The sequence below is a fragment of the Oncorhynchus gorbuscha genome, linkage group LG15 (genome assembly GCF_021184085.1).
Source record: "Oncorhynchus gorbuscha isolate QuinsamMale2020 ecotype Even-year linkage group LG15, OgorEven_v1.0, whole genome shotgun sequence".
In the NCBI taxonomy this organism is placed as follows: Eukaryota; Metazoa; Chordata; class Actinopteri; order Salmoniformes; family Salmonidae; genus Oncorhynchus; species Oncorhynchus gorbuscha.
In genome coordinates, this window is record NC_060187.1 from 83,321,716 (window position 1) to 83,340,978 (window position 19,263).

A 19,263-nucleotide genomic window follows, 5' to 3' on the forward strand; every position below is an offset into this window, starting at 1 on the left:
TCTTTCTAACCCAGTGTCATAATCTATTGTCATCTGTTGAAGTCCGTCTGAAGGACTTTACTACTGACAGAGAGGACCAAAGACGGTGTGGTAGTCACTGTGGTTAGTAAGGGTCTGATAACAGACCGAGTCTTTGGCCTCAGAGAGGAGGCAACCATGCCAGGCTGGGCCATAACAGAGAAATAAAATGGCCGATGAGTGAGAGGGGGATCGAAGAGAGAGATGGGGGGTAAGAAATCTTTATTAAACTAATCAGAACAGAACCAGTTTGTCATCTTTTTACCATGGCACCAAGGCAGGATAGAGTGAGTGTTGCTACACTATACAGGTATTGGAGAAGCAGAAACACATTAAGGATAGAGGATATAGTTTTCCATCAAACCCTTCTGTAACCCATTAACCTACTTCCTGTGTCTGTGGCCTGGAGTCCACTGTTAGAATCCTCTTTATTTGACACCTGAAAGGAGAAAGACAATCTTTGACTTTTTGTAAATATACTTATATGGTCACATAACGGCCACAGTGATGTGTCATGGTTTATACAAAGTTATGAAGGCCATGTTTGTTATTTTGTTCGTTGAGAAAGTGGGATGTTTGGTCTAGTATGTGTGGATTAGAAGTCCCCTCACCAATACTGATGTCACTTTAAAGTCTAAAGGAAATGAAGATGATTCATTCTGACAAGTACTTACTAACCTTGCAAGAAGTCTTGTTGACATTATCCACATTTTTGCATTTCAGTTACCTGCCGTTTCATCCACATCACCAGCTTTGTACATAACTATATTTATTTGTTTATGTGGTGTTCTTTGATGTCCCTGTAGTCTCACTCTGGGATTTGTTTGTTAGTTTTATCCTTCAGACAGGAATGTTTGGCCTGACACTTTAGTGTGTGACAATCATCTTTATGTATTTATGTGAAAATACAACTTTCATTTTAGGGAAAATATTTTCAGTAGACATGTTAGTGTGTGTTAAGAACATATATACTTTGTGTTTTAGTTATTTTAATAAATATATGAAAATACTTGTTTTTTTCATGTTTTTTGAGGGGGTACTAGTGAGTCAAATATTGTCATTCACATTTCTATATTACATCTAAATGAATTATTATAATTTACTTCTATATTATGTAGTTTATGCAAAGTGCAGTTCTGTAGCTTATGCAAAGTGCAGTACTGTAGCTTATGCAAAGTGCAGTACTGTAGCTTATGCAAAGTGCAGTACTGTAGCTTATGCAAAGTGCAGTACTGTAGCTTATGCAAAGTGCAGTACTGTAGCTTATGCAAAGTGCAGTACTGTAGCTTATGCAAAGTGTACTACTGTAGTTTATGCATAGTGCACTACTGTAATTTATGCATAGTGCAGTACTGTAGTTTGTGTATAGTGTACTACTGTAGTTTATGCATAGTGAATGTCTGCCCCCTGTTGGTGAGTCAAATGATAGACCAAGTGCTGGGAGAAAAGGCACATGAAGCCATAACACTTGGGCATGTTCCCCTTTTACAGTTGAAGGCTATTAAAGAAATGAGCAACGTATAATGTTCTTGGGGGAGAAATGTAACCTACACCACTAGAATTGAGTTGTATCTCAAATGTCCATGAAAACAATGTCATAAGACATCACCATCAAGTCAATAATCTCTCTGGTCCAGTGGTACCACTTGAATGGAATGGCAGCTGCAGTATGTATTACAATGCACAGAGGATAGATCAGGGAAGTCCATTAAAACATAAAGCAGCCTGTTCAGCACTATTATCAGGCCATAGTAATGGCTGGGATGGAATACATGGAATGGTATTAAACAAATCAAACACCTGATTTGTTGTGTTAGTTACCGTTCAGTTCTATCCATTATTGAGGCGTCCTCTCCTCACCTGCCTCCTCTGGTCCCAATCATACACACAACACACAACACACAACTCATTAGATTCAAACACACTTCTGAAGCTGTTCACATTTGATTGGAGGAATGTTGCTACAATCATCCATACATCTCTAGCCTGGTCCCACATCTATAGGTGCTTTAGATAACTCCACTGACGATTCATATGAGCCTGGGTACCATACCAGTCTGTTTCTGCTGTAAGAGAGAGTGGGGATTGGTTAAAGCAGAAACTGACTGGAACCCAGGCTTTATAGCCAACTCACACCTCATTAAGAATGGATCAGACTGGAACCCAGGCTATATAGCCAACTCACAATTCATTATGAATATATCAGACCGGAACCCAGGCTACATAGCCAACTCACAATTCATTATGAATATATCAGACTGGAACCCAGGCTATATAGCCAACTCACAATTCATTATGAATATATCAGACCGGACCCCAGGCTACATAGCCAACTCACACCACATTATGAATAGATCAGACTGGAACCCAGGCTATATAGCCAACTCACAATTTATTATGAATATATCAGACTGGAACCCAGGCTACATAGCCAACTCACACCTCATTATGAATAGATCAGACTGGAACCCAGGTTATATAACCAACTCACACCTCATTATGAATATATCAGACTGGGACCCAGGCTATATAGCCAACTCATTACAAATATATCAGACTGGAACCCAGGCTATATAGCCAACTCACACCTCATTATGAATATATCAGACTGGGACCCAGTCTATATAGCCAACTCATTACAAATATATCAGACTGGAACCCAGGCTATATAGCCAACTCACACCTCATTATGAATAGATCAGACTGGAACCCAGGCTATATAGCCAACTCACAATTTATTATGAATATATCAGACTGGAACCCAGGCTATATAGCCAACTCACACCTCATTATGAATAGATCAGACTGGAACCCAGGCTATATAGCCAACTCACACCTCATTATGAATATATCGGACTGGAACCCAGGCTTTATAGCCAACTCATTAAGAATATATTACGTTTTAGTATTCAACCATGCATACATACTACTTTAATAATTGTATTAAAATCATCCATTCAAGAAAAAGGACACTTAACATGAATGCTTTATTCTAAATCATTATCTTTAAAAATGTAATACAAAAAAATATTTCAGCAACAAGAAAACATTGTAGACTCTAAAAAGTATATTTTATGCAGCAAATAGACAACCATCAGACATGGTAACATGTTCATTTCCTTGTAACACTAGCCCTAAACCAGAGCAATTTATATGTAAATACATGGCTCTGCCCTAAACAAGTGCTGGCAACAGGACAATAATACTGGAAATGTCTAGCAGTAATACTGGAATAATCCATAGTTCTTCTGTCCTGTTCCAGCTCAACAGTAACTAACCGGATTCTACTAATCAGCTTGATTGGAGGTGTGTTAGTGCTAGGCGGGAACAAAAGCCTGCACTGTAGCTCTCCAGGGCCGTTGTGAGGAACGCTGGTCTGCTATAACGTTAGTCCATCAATAGCTTAGTTAGCACTGAACACATTATAAACATGTCTTACTCTAACACTGTGCATTAACGCAGCTTTCCCAAACTCAGTCCTGGGGACCCCAAGAGATGTACGTTTCAGGTTCTGCTCTAGGACGACACAGCTCATTCAAATAATCAAAGCTTGATGATTAGTTGATTATTTGAGTCAGTTGTAGTGCTAGGGCAAAACCCAAAACGTGCACCACTTCGGGTCCCCAGGACCAAGTTTGGGAAACACTGCATTAATGCATTCTGCATAGAAACTGCATGTAGCTTGTCTGGTCTCTTTTGCATGGCCCTACATGATGATCTACCTGCAAAGTCTGTGCAAAAGTTCACAACGATGTTTAAGGTCAGCTTAAATCTAGTGCACTATTTATTATGTGAGATGCATGATAGATAGTAGGCAGTGTTTTTCCTCAGGACTAGTAAGGCAGCGTAATGTTACTGTCATTCCTATACTGCTGTGCTCCAGTCTTCCCAACTGTACCAAGTACCAACCCTACCAAGTCTCTTCTCTCTCTGCTGGCACTAACAAGCCTCTCACTAAACTAACTCACCAACCTCTTCTTTTACCACAGACCCCAGTATGTCACCTCCAGGAGCTCTACTTATCACTACCTTCATTTCCGTTTTATTCAACCTTTATTTAACTAGGCAAGTCAGTTAAGAACAAATTCTTATTTACAATGACCGTCTAGGAACAGTGGGTTAACTGCCTGTTCAGGGGCAGAACGACAGATTTTTTCTTTTCACTAGGCCATCTACTTTGGAAATAGAGAAGGAAAAGTGAGTCCAGTACTCGCAACAAAACAGATTTAAAGTAGTAGCAGAGAAGTTGTTGTAGTTTTCAGGTTGTTTTCTAGGGAGTTGTACGTTCTCAGGGTTGTAGGGAGTTGCAGTTGTCAGAGGCAGCAAGTTGTCGGGAATTGTAGTTTATTGTGTTATGTCATAGGAGATTGTAGTTCTCAGAATGTGCTTTCCAAGGTGTTGTACTTGTCTTTAAAGTTCTTGAGTTCCAGGAAGTGTTTTGGTCGTTTGGTGCGTTGCCCAGCTGATGGCAGGTATGTGACCTGGGAGGGGGGAGAGGGGGGGCTGGGCTCTGGGGCACTGGTCAAGTCTTTAGCTGCTAACTGGTGATGCTGGTCCAGACTGGTGGAACTGGAGTGGCTCTTCACACTGGGGAGAGAAGAATAACTACTCGTGTCAAACTTGAAAAACCTTCATTAAAACACATGAGTAGTGCTTAGATAAATGGCAGTGTGTCTATACTCACACAGAGGACAGTTCGCTCAGGGCTTCCTTGTATTTGACAAACTCTGCTTCTCCAAACACCTTCAGACACAGAGAGACAGACAGGAGTCACGCACTATAGGCTAGAGGTCGACCGATTAATCGGAATGGGTGATTAATTAGGGTCGATTTCAAGTTTTCATAACAATCGGTAACAAATCGGTAATCATGGCCGATTACATTGCACTCCACGAGGAGACTGCGTGGCAGGCTGACTACCTGTTATGCGAGTGCAGCAAGGAGCCAAAGTAAGGTGCTAGCTAGTAAAGTGCTAGCTAGCATTAAACCTATCTTATAAAAAACCATCAATCTTAACATAATCACTAGTTAACTACACATGGTTGATGATATTACTCGTTCATCTAGCTTATCCTGCGTTGCATATAACCGATGCGGTGCCTGTTAATTTATCATTGAATCACAGCCTACTTCGCCAAACGGGTGATTTAACAAGCGCATTCGCAGAAAAAGCATCGTCGTTGCTCCAATGTGTAACAAACCATAAACATCGACGCCTTTCTTAAAATCAATACACAAGTAAATATTTTTTAAACCTCCTGCATATTTATTTAATATTGCCTGCTAATATTAATTTATTTTAACTAGGGAAATTGTGTGACTTCTCTTGCGTTCTGTGAAACAGAGTCAGAGTATATGCAGCAGTTTGGGCCGCCTGGCTCGTTGCAAACTGTAAATACTATTTCTGTATAACAAAGACAGCCAACTTCGCCATGCGAGGGATGATTTAACAAAAGCGCAATCGTAGCACGAATATACCTATCCATAAACATCAATGCCTTTCTTAAAATCAATACACAGAAGTATATATTTTTTAAACTGCATATTTAGTTAAGAAATTCATGTTAGCAAGCAATATTAAACTAGGGAAATTGTGTCACTTGCGTTCATTGCACACAGAGTCAGGGTACATGCAGCAGTTTGGGCCGCCTGGCTCGTTGAGAACTAATTTGCCAGACTTTACGTAATTATGAAGTAACATTGAAGGTTGTACAATGTAACAGGAATATTTAGACTTATGGATGCCACCCGTTAGATAAAATACGGAACGGTTAAACATTTTGTTTTCAGTTTGGACCACATTAATGACCTAAGGCTTGTATTTCTGTGTGTTATTATGTTATAATTAAGTCTATGATTTGATATAGCAGTCTGACTGAGCGATGGTAGGCACCAGCAGGCTCGCAAGCATTCATTCAAACAGCACTTTCGTGCGTTTGCCAGCAGCTCTTCGCTGTGCTTCAAGCATTGCGCTGTTTATGACTTCAAGCCTATCAACCCCCGAGATTAGGCTGGTGTAATCGATGTGAAATGGCTAGCTAGTTAGCGGGGTGCGCGCTAATAGCGTTTCAAACGTCACTCGCTCTGAGACTTGGAGTAGTTGTTCCCCTTGCTCTGCGAGGGCCGCGGCTTTTGTGAAGGGATGGGTAACGATGCTTTGAGGGTGGCTGTTGTCGATGTGTTCCTGTTTCGAGCCCAGGTAGGGGCGAGGAGAGGGACGGAAGCTATACTGTTACAGTGGCAATACTAAAGTGCCTATGAGAACATCCAATAGTCAAAGGTCTATGAATTACAAATGGTATAGAGAGAAATAGTCCTACAATAACTACAACCTAAAACGTCTTACCTGGGAATGTTGAAGACTCATGTTAAAAGGAACCACCAGCTTTCATATGTTCTCATGTTCTGAGCAAGGAACTTAACCGTTAGCTTTTTTACATGGCACATATTGCACTTTTACTTTCTTCTCCAACACTTTGTTTTTGCATTATTTAAACCAAATTGAACATAATATAATACATCAATAAAATCAATTTACTTAGTTAAAATAAAAGTGCTGTTTTTGTTCATTCAGTAGTTTTGTAATTGTCATTATTACAAATATATATATATATATCTGCCGATTAATCGGTATCGGCTTTTCTGTAGTCCTCCAATAAATCGGAATCGGCGTTGAAAAATCATAAATCGGTCGACCTCTAGTCCTAACTAATTTTTACAGATGCATTATAAGATCAAAAATGACAATAACCGTGTCCATTTGCATGACAATTAATCATAACCCAAAATGCCTTTGTCATTACAATTCCAGTGTGTGTACAGTTCAGCTCGTCACTTAGCACATCCCTCGCCCTAAGACAGACATCCAAAGCATGCCATTGAAAAAAAAACCCGACACTGTACATTAGTGCAGACGACCGTAACACGCACACACAGTCAGTCACACACACAGTCACACGCACTTCCTAATGGCCAAGTAGTGGTGAAGAGGTCCCAAAGCCAGCTACAAGTCAGGTCTTTCAGACAGAAGAGAACAGAGAGCCAGCTACAAGTCAGGTCTTTCAGACAGAAGAGAACAGAAAGCCAGCTACAAGTCAGGTCTTTCAGACAGAAGAGAACAGAGAGCCAGCTACAAGTCAGGTCTTTCAGACAGAAGAGAACAGAAAGCCAGCTACAAGTCAGGTCTTTCAGACAGAAGAGAACAGAAAGCCAGCTACAAGTCAGGTCTTTCAGACATAAGAGAACAGAAAACCAGCTACAAGTCAGGTCTTTCAGACATAAGAGAACAGAAAACCAGCTACAAGTCAGGTCTTTCAGACAGAGGACAACAGCAAGCCAGAAATCCAACACTTTGTTTTTGCATTATTTAAACCAAATTCAACATGTTTCATTATTTATTTGAGGATAAATTGATTTGATTGATGTATTATATCAAGTTAAAATAAGTGTTCATTCAGTATTGTTGTAATTGTCATTATTACAAATGAATTAATTAATAAAAAATATTTTTAAATGGCCGATTAAATCGGTATCGGCTTTTTTGGGGGGCATCCAATAATCGGTATCGGCGTTGAAAAATCATTACTCTACTATAGACCACTCAGTACTGAGTGGCAGACACAATGTCATGTGGAGACACAGGCATCTTTCTCTCCCCCAGATAAAATAGAGACACACTGACCCCGGTGCCGTGGCGAGCGTTGTAGTAGCCCTCCAGCAGTGTGTCTATCAGGGAACTACGGCTGCTGCAGAACAGGGAATGGGAACTCCTCAGATCTAGAAGCCAGGCACGGAATCTCCTCCCCGTCACAGCTGTCGGAGTCCCTCCCAACTCACTGAACGGAATATCTGACAGGAGATGAGAAGATGTTTTATGATCAAATTGGAGTTATGGATCTATAGGTCGAAGGCCACTGATTTATAAGGTAGTACAGTAAGTGAAGAGGATGTGCAGCATTATAAACTGGGTGGTTCGAGCCCTGCATGCTGATTGGCTGAAAGCCGTGGTATACCACAGGTATGACAAAACATGTATTTTTACTGTTCTAATTACATTGGTAACCAGTTTATAATAACAATAGGGCACCTCGGGGGTTTGTGGTATATGGCCAACATACCACAGCTAAGGGTTGTACTCCGCGATGCGTCGTGCAGAAGAACAGCACTGAGTATACCATAGTTATTACATAATGCCCCAGCAGGGGGTGCTGTTGGACTCGGATGATGACAGTGAGATGTACAGGCCAGGGTGAAACAGCAGGAGAAGACTTACCAGAGTCTCTTATGGCATCTAGTGCCCTCATTCTGTATAGGTAGTCATAGCAACCTGCAAAACACATACATAGATCATATTTTTTGAGTTTACAGAGGGTTACTCAAGCTGTAGATTGGGTAGAAAAGATATCTACATGATCTGTGTTCTCTCACCGCCACTCTGTAGTCTGTCGTCCTGTTCAGACAGCAGGCGTGGCTCAAAGCGGATCTCCTGAACCTTGGACAGACCAGAGTCTATCTCCTGTCTCAGCTCCTAAAGGACACAGGAAGTAGAGAAAATTAACACGTGTATAGAAAAGTTACGTTAAAAATTAAAAATAAGTCAGACTGAGTGTGTGTGTGTCTTACCTTTGGAGCGTTGTGGCCCAGGGGTACATGTGGTCCTCTACGAGACTTCATGGCGAAGCGCATTATCTGCCTCTTCACAAAGATGAACAGCAGCACAAACACCTGGAGACACAGACCTCTGTACATTAGAGACATCAACCTATCCAGAGGAGTATGTCCTAGAAGAGACATCAACCTATCCAGAGGAGTATGTCCTAGAAGAGACATCAACCTATCCAGAGGAGTATGTCCTAGAAGAGACATCAACCTATCCAGAGGAGTATGTCCTAGAAGAGACATCAACCTATCCAGAGGAGTATGTCCTAGAAGAGACATCAACCTATCCAGAGGAGTATGTCCTAGAAGAGACATCAACCTATCCAGAGGAGTATGTCCTAGAAGAGACATCAACCTATCCAGAGAGACATCAACCTATCCAGAGTATGTCCTAGAAGAGACATCAACCTATCCAGAGGAGTATGTCCTAGAAGAGACATCAACCTATCCAGAGGAGTATGTCCTAGAAGAGACATCAACCTATCCAGAGGAGTATGTCCTAGAAGAGACATCAACCTATCCAGAGGAGTATGTCCTAGAAGAGACATCAACCTATCCAGAGGAGTATGTCCTAGAAGAGACATCAACCTATCCAGAGGAGTATGTCCTAGAAGAGACATCAACCTATCCAGAGGAGTATGTCCTAGAAGAGACATCAACCTATCCAGAGGAGTATGTCCTAGAAGAGACATCAACCTATCCAGAGGAGTATGTCCTAGAAGAGACATCAACCTATCCAGAGGAGTATGTCCTAGAAGAGACATCAACCTATCCAGAGGAGTATGTCCTAGAAGAGACATCAAACCAGAGGAGTATGTCCTAGAAGAGACACCAATCCAGAGGAGTATGTCCTAGAAGAGACATCAACCTATCCAGAGGAGTATGTCCTAGAAGAGACATCAACCTATCCAGAGGAGTATGTCCTAGAAGAGACATCAGCCTATCCAGAGGAGTATGTTCTAGAAGAGACATCAACCTATCCAGAGGAGTATGTTCTAGAAGAGACATCAACCTATCCAGAGGAGTATGTCCTAGAAGAGACATCAACCTATCCAGAGGAGTATGTCCTAGAAGAGACATCAACCTATCCAGAGGAGTATGTCCTAGAAGAGACATCAACCTATCCAGAGGAGTATGTCCTAGAAGAGACATCAACCTATCCAGAGGAGTATGTCCTAGAAGAGACATCAACCTATCCAGAGGAGTATGTTCTAGAAGAGACATCAACCTATCCAGAGGAGTATGTCCTAGAAGAGACATCAACCTATCCAGAGGAGTATGTTCTAGAAGAGACATCAACCTATCCAGAGGAGTATGTCCTAGAAGAGACATCAACCTAGAAGAGACATCAACCTATCCAGAGGAGGAGTATGTCCTAGAAGAGACATCAACCTATCCAGAGGAGTATGTCCTAGAAGAGACATCAACCTATCCAGAGGAGTATGTCCTAGAAGAGACATCAACCTATCCAGAGGAGTATGTCCTAGAAGAGACATCAACCTATCCAGAGGAGTATGTCCTAGAAGAGACATCAACCTATCCAGAGGAGTATGTTCTAGAAGAGACATCAACCTATCCAGAGGAGTATGTCCTAGAAGAGACATCAACCTATCCAGAGGAGTATGTTCTAGAAGAGACATCAACCTATCCAGAGGAGTATGTCCTAGAAGAGACATCAGCCTATCCAGAGGAGTATGTCCTAGAAGAGACATCAACCTATCCAGAGGAGTATGTTCTAGAAGAGACATCAACCTATCCAGAGGAGTATGTCCTAGAAGAGACATCAGCCTATCCAGAGGAGTATGTCCTAGAAGAGACATCAACCTATCCAGAGGAGTATGTTCTAGAAGGGGGTGACACAATATAGAATTTGACAAGGCAAGATATACACTGAACAAATTGAATAAATACAACATGTAAAATGTTGGTCCCATGTTCCATAAGCACAAAAATAATTGTGTACAAATTTGTTTACAACCCTGTTAGTGAGCATTTCTCCTTTGCCAATATAATCCATCCACCTGACGGGTGTGGCATATCAAGAAGCTGATTAAACAGCATGATCATTACAGTTGCACCTTGTGCTGGGCACAATAAAAGGCCACTCCAAAATGTGCCATTTTGTCACACAACACAATGCCACAGGTGTCAAGTTGAGGGAGCGTGAAATTGGCATGCTGACTGCAGGATTGTCCACCAGAGCTGTTGCCAGATAATGTAATGTTAATTTCTCTACCATGAGCCACTTCCAACGTCTTTTTGGCAGTAACTTCCATTTCCAATTTGGCAGTAAGTCCAACCGGCCTAACAACCGCAGACCACCTGGAAGGCGTTGTGTGGGCCAGCGGTTTGCTGATGTCAACGTTGTGAATAGACTGCCCCATGGTGGCAGTGGGGTTATGGTATGAGCAGGCATCCTTTTTTATTTATTTTATTTATTTAACTAGGCAAGTCAATTAAGAACACATTCTTATTTACAATGACGGCCTAGGAACAGTGGGTTAACTGCCTTGTTCAGGTGCAGAACGACAGATCTTTACCTTGTCAACTCGGGGATTCGATCTAGCAACCTTTCGGTTACTGGCCCACCGTTCTAACCACGGACAATGAACACAATCGCATTATATTGAATGCACAGCGATACCGTGACAAGATCCTGAGGCCCATTGTTGTGTCATTCATCCACCACCATGACCTCATGTTTCAGCATGATAATGCACAGCACCATGTCGCAAGGATCTGTACACACATCCTGGAGGCTAAGCATGTCCCAGTTCTTCCATGGCCTGCATACTCAGCAGACATGTCACCATGTTTGGATGCTCTGGATCGATGTGTACGATAACGTGTTTCAGTTGCCGCCAATATCCTGCAACTTCGTTCAGCCATTGAAGTGAAGTGGGACAACATTCCAAAGGCCACAATCAACAGTGTCGCTCTGCATGAGGCAAATGGTGGTCACCTCAGATACTGACTGGTTTTCTGATCCACGCCACTACATATTTTAAAAGGTATTTGTGACCAACAGATGTATATCTGTATTCCAAGTCATGTGAAATCCATAGATTAGGCCCTATTGAATGTATTTAAATTGACCGATTTCCATATATGAACTGGAACTCAGTCAAATCTTTGAAATGGTTGTGTTTATTATTTTTGTTCAGCATACACTGGCACAGCTTGCATGTACTGTAACGGGGTGGAGGGGCCCCCATAAAGTCAACTACAGTAATCATATGATTTGTAACTGTCATCTTATTGGTCCCTTTGAATGATTGTTTTATGATTAGTTGCAGGTGATTACACCGTTGCACCATCTCTATCTAGAGAATGCACTTCCACTTGGGGGTATTCATTAGTCGGATTCCGTTGCAAAACGTTTTGAACCTAAAATCTCACGTAAACCCTGTCCACAATAGATACATTCTTAGTTCACCCCAATTACAAAATTACATTTTGGTGTCAATACCTTGTAAGCAACTTATGGTATGACAATGCGTTAGTTAAGTTTCCCTGGCACTGTTTCCAAATGCATTTGTGACATAAATCCCATTTAGCATCTATAAGTGAATTTGATGAGCTTCAGAATCAATTTGAGATAGTTTCGGATGATGCGCAAAAAAATGCTAACATCGGTCCCATGACTTGAATGGGGTTTGTGCCACAAATACTAAAAGGTTAGCATTTGGAAACAAAACCAAAGCAAGGGAAATAAAACCAAGGCGTGGATTGCTGTCATACCTTACAGGATGAGGAAACCAACGTGTCATTTTGTAATTTGGGTGAATTATCGCTTTAATAAAAGCTAGCTATATTTTACTGTGTTGTGTGCTTTCAGTACTACAAAAGTGCCCAGTTCGTCTTCATTGCCTGTCATATAACCTGTTTTTTGTGACACCTTGATTGACACTTCTGCTGTGTTGCCTGTCTCTATACTGTAGCTAGCAAGCTAATTCCATTCCATTACACAGGAGTCCTGAGAAACGCAACAGCTAGCTAGTTTTGTCAAGCATTCTTTATATTAAGGAAAAACACGAGAACACATTTATTTAAGACTTACTAGACTTCCGTAGGCCATAACAAGCACTACGTTGACGCTGGAGAGAGGAGAATCGGACCTCATGTTGAAAGTCTTCGTCAAATGCTAAGCTAGCGTAGAATCAACAGAACTCACTCATAGTACCTTTCAGAATGTACACGAGTGACTGTAACATTAATGATCAAATCTCGGTTAATCCATTGGAAAATCTGTAACAACGAAGCGTTGACATTTCCCTGTTGTTGATATCGTTTGTTGACATCCGGGATTGTCACGTGATCTATTCCCTGCCTTCTGGTTTCGATGACGTGGCCGTAGCCTACAAAGGTCCTTCACCGCCACCTGCTGTTCGACACCCCACGAAACACAGGCGCTCCTCTCCAATGAGTGAGTAGCAACCTCTATAGTGGTCTCCATTCTCTACGAACCAGTTAGTCGGTGAGAAACAATAACAGTATTAGAATCTTCTCATGTGCCATGAACTGTTTAATGTCATTTGCAACTGCTAATTTGATAGGCCTGTAGTAAGCCTAATATTGCCTTTGTAAAGGGGTTATGGTTATCTTATCCTCTGAAGCCTACGGGAAATACTAGGAATCTGTCAGTTCTCTATGAAGGCAATGTGACTTGGTTGATGATTTACGATCCTATTTGTCCCAATAAACAGAGAAGCCATTCTTCTGGAGGAGACTGTGGTGGGAGGCTGAAAATATGTCTGGAGTTGCAGATGTGAACATTGGGATCTTTCCCTCACATAGCCAGTCCAGCGCTACTCTGTCCAGCAAAGATCTTCATTTACATTTTATATAGCACTAATAAAGCTGTACATGGGTGGAAACAGAAACTCTCCTTGTCCATTAACAATGTGTAGCACCCATCTTATTTCTCTGACTACAGTGTTTCCCCTATTGATTATTGCTTGGCTGGGTGGGAAATCTCTCAAAGCAAAACCCTGAGCCTCTGACACCAAAACATTCCATTACAGCTAATGCTTTAGGGATGTGGTCAACAGAGATGGTGCCTAGCCTATACAATGGTCTATACAAACATTGAACTGTCAAGCAAGCAAACCATTTATCTGAATTGCCATCTCCTGAAACTGAACTGTTTCTGCGTAAACATGATATTTACTCTTTTTTTGTTTTTCTGTGATATATAGGTGACAAGTAAGTTTGCCTATGTGTTGTCATTGCATGGACTTTGGTCATTCATGATATAGATATAGGCTAATGTCACCATTCCATAGTCCATGATATCTTGGAGACTTTGAGATTGGCTGATACTGTATCTGCACACAGCCACGAGCCATCTGTCTGTACACTGTGACAGTCTAGTCATCTATAACCCAAACCACTACCCTGCTTCTGTTATGCTACTGGCTGACTGCCCCTGGCTGACTGCTACTGTCTGACTGCTACTGTCTGACTGCCCCTGGCTGACTGCTACTGGCTGACTGCTATTGGCTGACTGCTACTGGCTGACTGCTATTGGCTGACTGCTACTGGCTGACTGCTACTGGCTGACTGCTACTGGCTGACTGCTACTGGCTGACTGCCCCTGGCTGACTGCTACTGGCTGACTGCTACTGGCTGACTGCTACTGGCTGACTGCTATTGGCTGACTGCTACTGGCTGACTGCCCCTGGCTGACTGCTACTGGCTGACTGCTATTGGCTGACTGCTATTGGCTGACTGCTACTGGCTGACTGCCCCTGGCTGACTGCTACTGGCTGACTGCCCCTGGCTGACTGCTACTGGCTGACTGCTATTGGCTGACTGCTACTGGCTGACTGCCCCTGGATGACTGCTCTTGGCTGACTGCTACTGGCTGACTGTCTGCTACTGGTGGATTTAAGGGGTGATGGCTGTAACTTGTTGCTTTACTAGAGATGCACAAACACATGTAAGTATTGTACCTTTCTTATTACAGATTATACAGAAATGTTACAATGTTGTATGTCACATGATCCGTCACGTGAAATGCTTACCTTCAAGCCCTTAACCAACAATTCAGATTTTTAAGTAAGCAAGAACATATTTGCTATATATATATATATATATATATATCTCATTAAAATAAAAGTAGCACAATAAAATAACAACAACGAGGCTATATACAGGGGGTGCCAGTACTGAGTCAATGTGCGAGAGTACAGGTTAGTTGAGGTAATTGAGGAAACATGTACATGTAGGTAGGATTAAAGTGACTATGCATAGATACTAACAGCAAGCAGCAGCAGCCTAAAAAAGGGGGTCAATGAAAATAGTCTGAGTAGCCATTTGATTGACTGTTTAGCAGAGTCTCATGGCTTGGGGATAGAAGCTGTTATTAAGGAGACTTTTGGACTTTGACGCTCCAGTACCACTTGCCATGCGGTAGCAGAGAGAACAGTCTATGACTTCGGTGGTTAGAGTCTTTGACAATTTTTAGGGCACTCCTCCTACACCGCCTGGTATATTTTTTTATTTAACTAGGCAAGAACAAATTCTAATTTTACAATGATGGCCTACCCCGGCCAATCCCTCCCCTAATCTAATAGTGCGCCCTATGGGACTCCCGATCACAGCCAGTTGTGATACAGCCCTGGATCGAACCAAGGTCTGTAGTGACACCTCTAACACTGAGATGCAGTGCCTTAGACTGCTGGATGGCAGAAAGATTAGCTACAGTGATGTACTGGGCCGTAAGCACTACCCTCTGTAGAGCCTTGCGGTTGGATGCCGAGCAGTTGCCATACCAAGCGATGATGCAACTAGTCAGGATGCTCTCGATGGTGCAGCTGTAGAACTTTTTGAGGATCTGAGGACTCATGCCAAATCTTATGTCTCCTGAATATATGAGTGAGTTAGTGAGCGAGCCGGTGACTGAGTAAGACTGACTGAGTGAGTGAATGAGTGACTGAGCAAGACAGTGACTGAGTGAGACAGTGACTGAGTGAGACAGTGACTGAGTGAGACAGTGACCGATTGAGTGAATGTCTGCTCGCCTGCCTGCCTCTGTTTGTGTCTGTTTATATTCCCATGCAGAATAAACCAGTGTGGTTGTTTAGCTGCCCTCTCAGACCACATTCTGCTACTGAGAATAAACCATGCTGCCTTCACAGCCTTGGCAGTCTGAAACATCTAGAGGAAACAGAGGAATACTGCTAACGAGACAGTGTTCATGAAGGAGGAATACTGCTAACGAGACAGTGGTCATAAAGGAAAGGAGACAAGGAAAGGATGCTGTTAGGGACACAGCACACTGTATATGTAAATGAAGGTGTGATACTGATGTCTCTACCGGTGGTGTGATGCTTCTTTGTTCCCTCAGGAAGGAAGTCTCTCAGCTCACGCTTCAGACGACAGAGCGGAACAGCTACAAGTCTGAGGTAAATGTTTTTTAACCCTAATTTTAAAGTCATTTTCAACCTTTTCATATATTTCTTATAATGCAGATATTGTCCTGTCTAGATCTTCCCTGTTTGAGGGCATCAACATGACACTGAACACACTGACAGACATATAATCAATATGTGGGAGTACCTTTAGACCTATTGACCTGTGCTATTGATAAGTTGATGTGATTTAGCTCAGTCAGAGCCCTGAACTGGCCAACCCTCACATTGTCCCAAGACTCTCTCTGTCTTACCTATCTTTTAGACATCTCCAAAAAGTAACTCCCCTGGGAAAAGCAGTGTTGAAAGTATAGGCTCATATGAGCTGTGTGGAGGTCTACAAATGCAAGCCTTTGTTGATTCCCCATTACACAGGTAACCCGACTCAGCTTGGTCTCCGCTCATGTAATCTAACATTCTCACTCTGTACAGTTAGTTATACATCCCAATGTTGCTTCACCTGGAAAGGTTACCTAGGGTGGGCTGAGAAGGATAATAAGGCTCTCTCTTGCTCTCTCCCTTTCCCTCTTTCTCTCTTTTCTTCTCTCAGTTTCACATCATTATCAGAACCCTGTCCCTTCTTCCTCTGGCTGTGGTGATGTCACAGCAGGAGACAGAGAGATTGATTTTGATATGGCTGTTTTGGTGTGTGTGTGTGTGGGTGGGTGTGTGTGTTGTACAGCGTCACATCTCATGTAGTGTAGTTGTAAATCTACTGACTGACTTCAGGGTCAACTGATCAATACAAAATGGCAGCATGTGTTTGTACTGTATGTGTGTGTGGAAGGGGATGATACATATGCATGTGTACATACAGTATAAGTGTGTGTGCGTGGTCAGAAGGTGACACACTGAGCGAGTCTGGAATGCTGTCCTGTGAGCAAGAAGGAAGGAGGGAGTAACAATGGAAGGGGGAGGAGAGAGAGGGGGGGTAAACCAGTGGGGTAGGTTTGTGTTACTGTATAGATACATAATGCAAAGATGACAGAGAACACACAGAGAGAGGGAGCTGGGAGAGGGAGCTGGGAGGAGGATGAGGATGATGGTAACAGTACTCTCTCCCACTACTACCCCAAAACACAGTTTCTGATTGGATCAGCTTGGACTCCTAAGTTTCTCTGAGGGTAAGGTGTGTTTTTCTGTGTCTTTGTTTAATTTGCCTTTAGAGTGAATGGGGCCATGTTGTTGCCAACGGATACGCAGGTGGGAGGCTTTGTGAGCTGGGAGAACAGGTGTTTCTGTAAACTGACACGGGGACTTACCTGAGTCAAAAAAAGAACTGGTACACACATAGAAAACCACACATTACCATCTTAATGGAATTAATACTCTCATGGATTTAGTCTTCTTGTTGATAGATGTTATTTATTCATGTTTGTGATCTTCAAACTTACTGATATTATGATGTAGCTTAGTTGTACCGTGATGTTTTCAGCTGTTTGCTTTTGGCTAGGTTGGTGACAGTTGGGTGACAGTTATTCTGTTCACTGATATGACAGCAGTCTGCACCCATTAGACAGTTAGCTTTGCATAACACCCCAGAGATGAAATATTTGACAGTGGGAGGTTATATGTCAATCTGTAGGTGAATGACTGGATAACAAGTCAAGAACCCAGAAATGAAGGGATGCTTCACTCTAACGTTCACTGGTTGTGAGTACTGTAGTAGATAGTGAGTAAACTATCTTGTATTGAGTAGAGTATCTTGCACTGAGTAGAATATCTTATAGAAAAAAAGGTGCTATCTAGAACCAAAAAGGGTTGTCCACATAGGAAAAACTTGGGTAACCGTTTTTGGTTCCAGTGAGAACCCTTTTGGTTCCAGGTAGAACACTGTTGGGTTCCATGTAGAACCCTATGTAACCCTTTCTACAGAGGGTTCTACACGGGACCCAAAATGTTTATACCTGGAACCAAAAACGGTCTACCTGGAACAAAAAAGTGTTATCCTATGGGGACAGCTGAAGAACCCTTTTGGAACCCTTTTTCTAAGAGTGTACTGACAGGAGAGTATCTTGTACTGACAGGAGAGTAACTTGTACTGACAGTAGAGTAACTTGTACTGACAGTAGAGTAACTTGTACTGACAGTAGAGTAACTTGTACTGACAGGAGAGTATCTTGTACTGACAGGAGAGTAACTTGTACTGACAGGAAAGTATCTTGTACTGACAGGAGAGTAACTTGTACTGACAGGAGAGTAACTTGTACTGACAGGAGAGTAACTTGTACTGACAGGAGAGTAACTTGTACTGACAGGAGAGTATCTTGTACTGACAGTAGAGTATCTTGTACTGACAGGAGAGTATCTTGTACTGACAGGAGAGTATCTTGTACTGACAGGAGAGTAACTTGTACTGACAGGAGAGTAACTTGTACTGACAGGAGAGTAACTTGTACTGACAGGAGAGTAACTTGTACTGACAGTAGAGTAACTTGTAATGACTGTAGGGTATCTTGTGCTAGTGTAACCGATGTGAAATGGCTAGCTAGTTAGCGGTGGTGCGCACTAATAGCGTTTCAATCGGTGACGTCACTCGCTTTGAGACCTTGAAGTAGTGGTACCCCTGCGGCTTTTGTGGCGCGATGGGTAACGATGCTTCGTGAGTGTCAGTTGTTGATGTGTGCAGAGGGTCCCTGGTTCGAGCCCAGATTGGGGCAAGGAGAGGGACGGAAGCTATACTGTTACACTGAGAGTAAGGTATCTTGTACTGAGACCTACTCTCAGAAAAAACCTCTAGACCACCTTTACTCCACAAACAGAGATGCATACAAAGCTCTCCCTCACCCTCCATTTGGCAAATATGTCCATAATTCTATCCTCCTGATTCCTGTTTACAAGCAAAAACTAAAGCAGGAAGTACCAGTGACTCACTCAATACGGAAGTGGCAAATGAAGCGGATGCTTTGCTACAGGACTGTTTTGCTAGCATATACTGGACTATGTTCCGAGATTCATCCAATGACATTGAGGAGTATACCACCTCAGTCATCGGCTTCATCAATAAGTGCGTCGACGACGTCATCCCCACATTGACCGTACATACATATCCATCCATGGATTACAGGCAACATCCGCATTGAGCCAAAGGCGAGAGATGCCGCTTTCAAGGAGTGCCACTAATCCGGATGCCTATAAGAAATCCGGCTATGCCCTCAAACGAACCATCAAA

At 42.4% G+C, this 19,263-nt stretch overlaps 1 protein-coding gene across 6 annotated transcripts in view; it reads right to left on the reverse strand.

Annotated features, from left to right (window-relative positions):
• Positions 1-2,986: 2,986 nt before the first annotated feature.
• Positions 2,987-19,263, reverse strand: part of LOC123998247 (protein C1orf43-like) — a 23,225-nt gene continuing 6,948 nt past the window's right edge. For 3 of the 6 annotated variants that reach the window (XM_046303289.1, XM_046303286.1, XM_046303287.1), the window contains 6 exons: positions 8,641-8,742; positions 8,446-8,545; positions 8,291-8,344; positions 7,700-7,866; positions 4,703-4,761; positions 2,987-4,623 (listed from right to left, as the gene is read on the reverse strand). In XM_046303289.1, the coding sequence (XP_046159245.1) occupies positions 4,395-4,623; positions 4,703-4,761; positions 7,700-7,866; positions 8,291-8,344; positions 8,446-8,545; positions 8,641-8,742 (711 nt within the window). In that variant the 3' untranslated portion in view covers positions 2,987-4,394. Of the gene's footprint in view, positions 4,624-4,702; positions 4,762-7,699; positions 7,867-8,290; positions 8,345-8,445; positions 8,546-8,640; positions 8,743-12,736; positions 13,005-19,263 lie in introns of those variants that run through there. The other 3 variants (XM_046303290.1, XM_046303292.1, XM_046303288.1) reach the window with 3 other exon arrangements.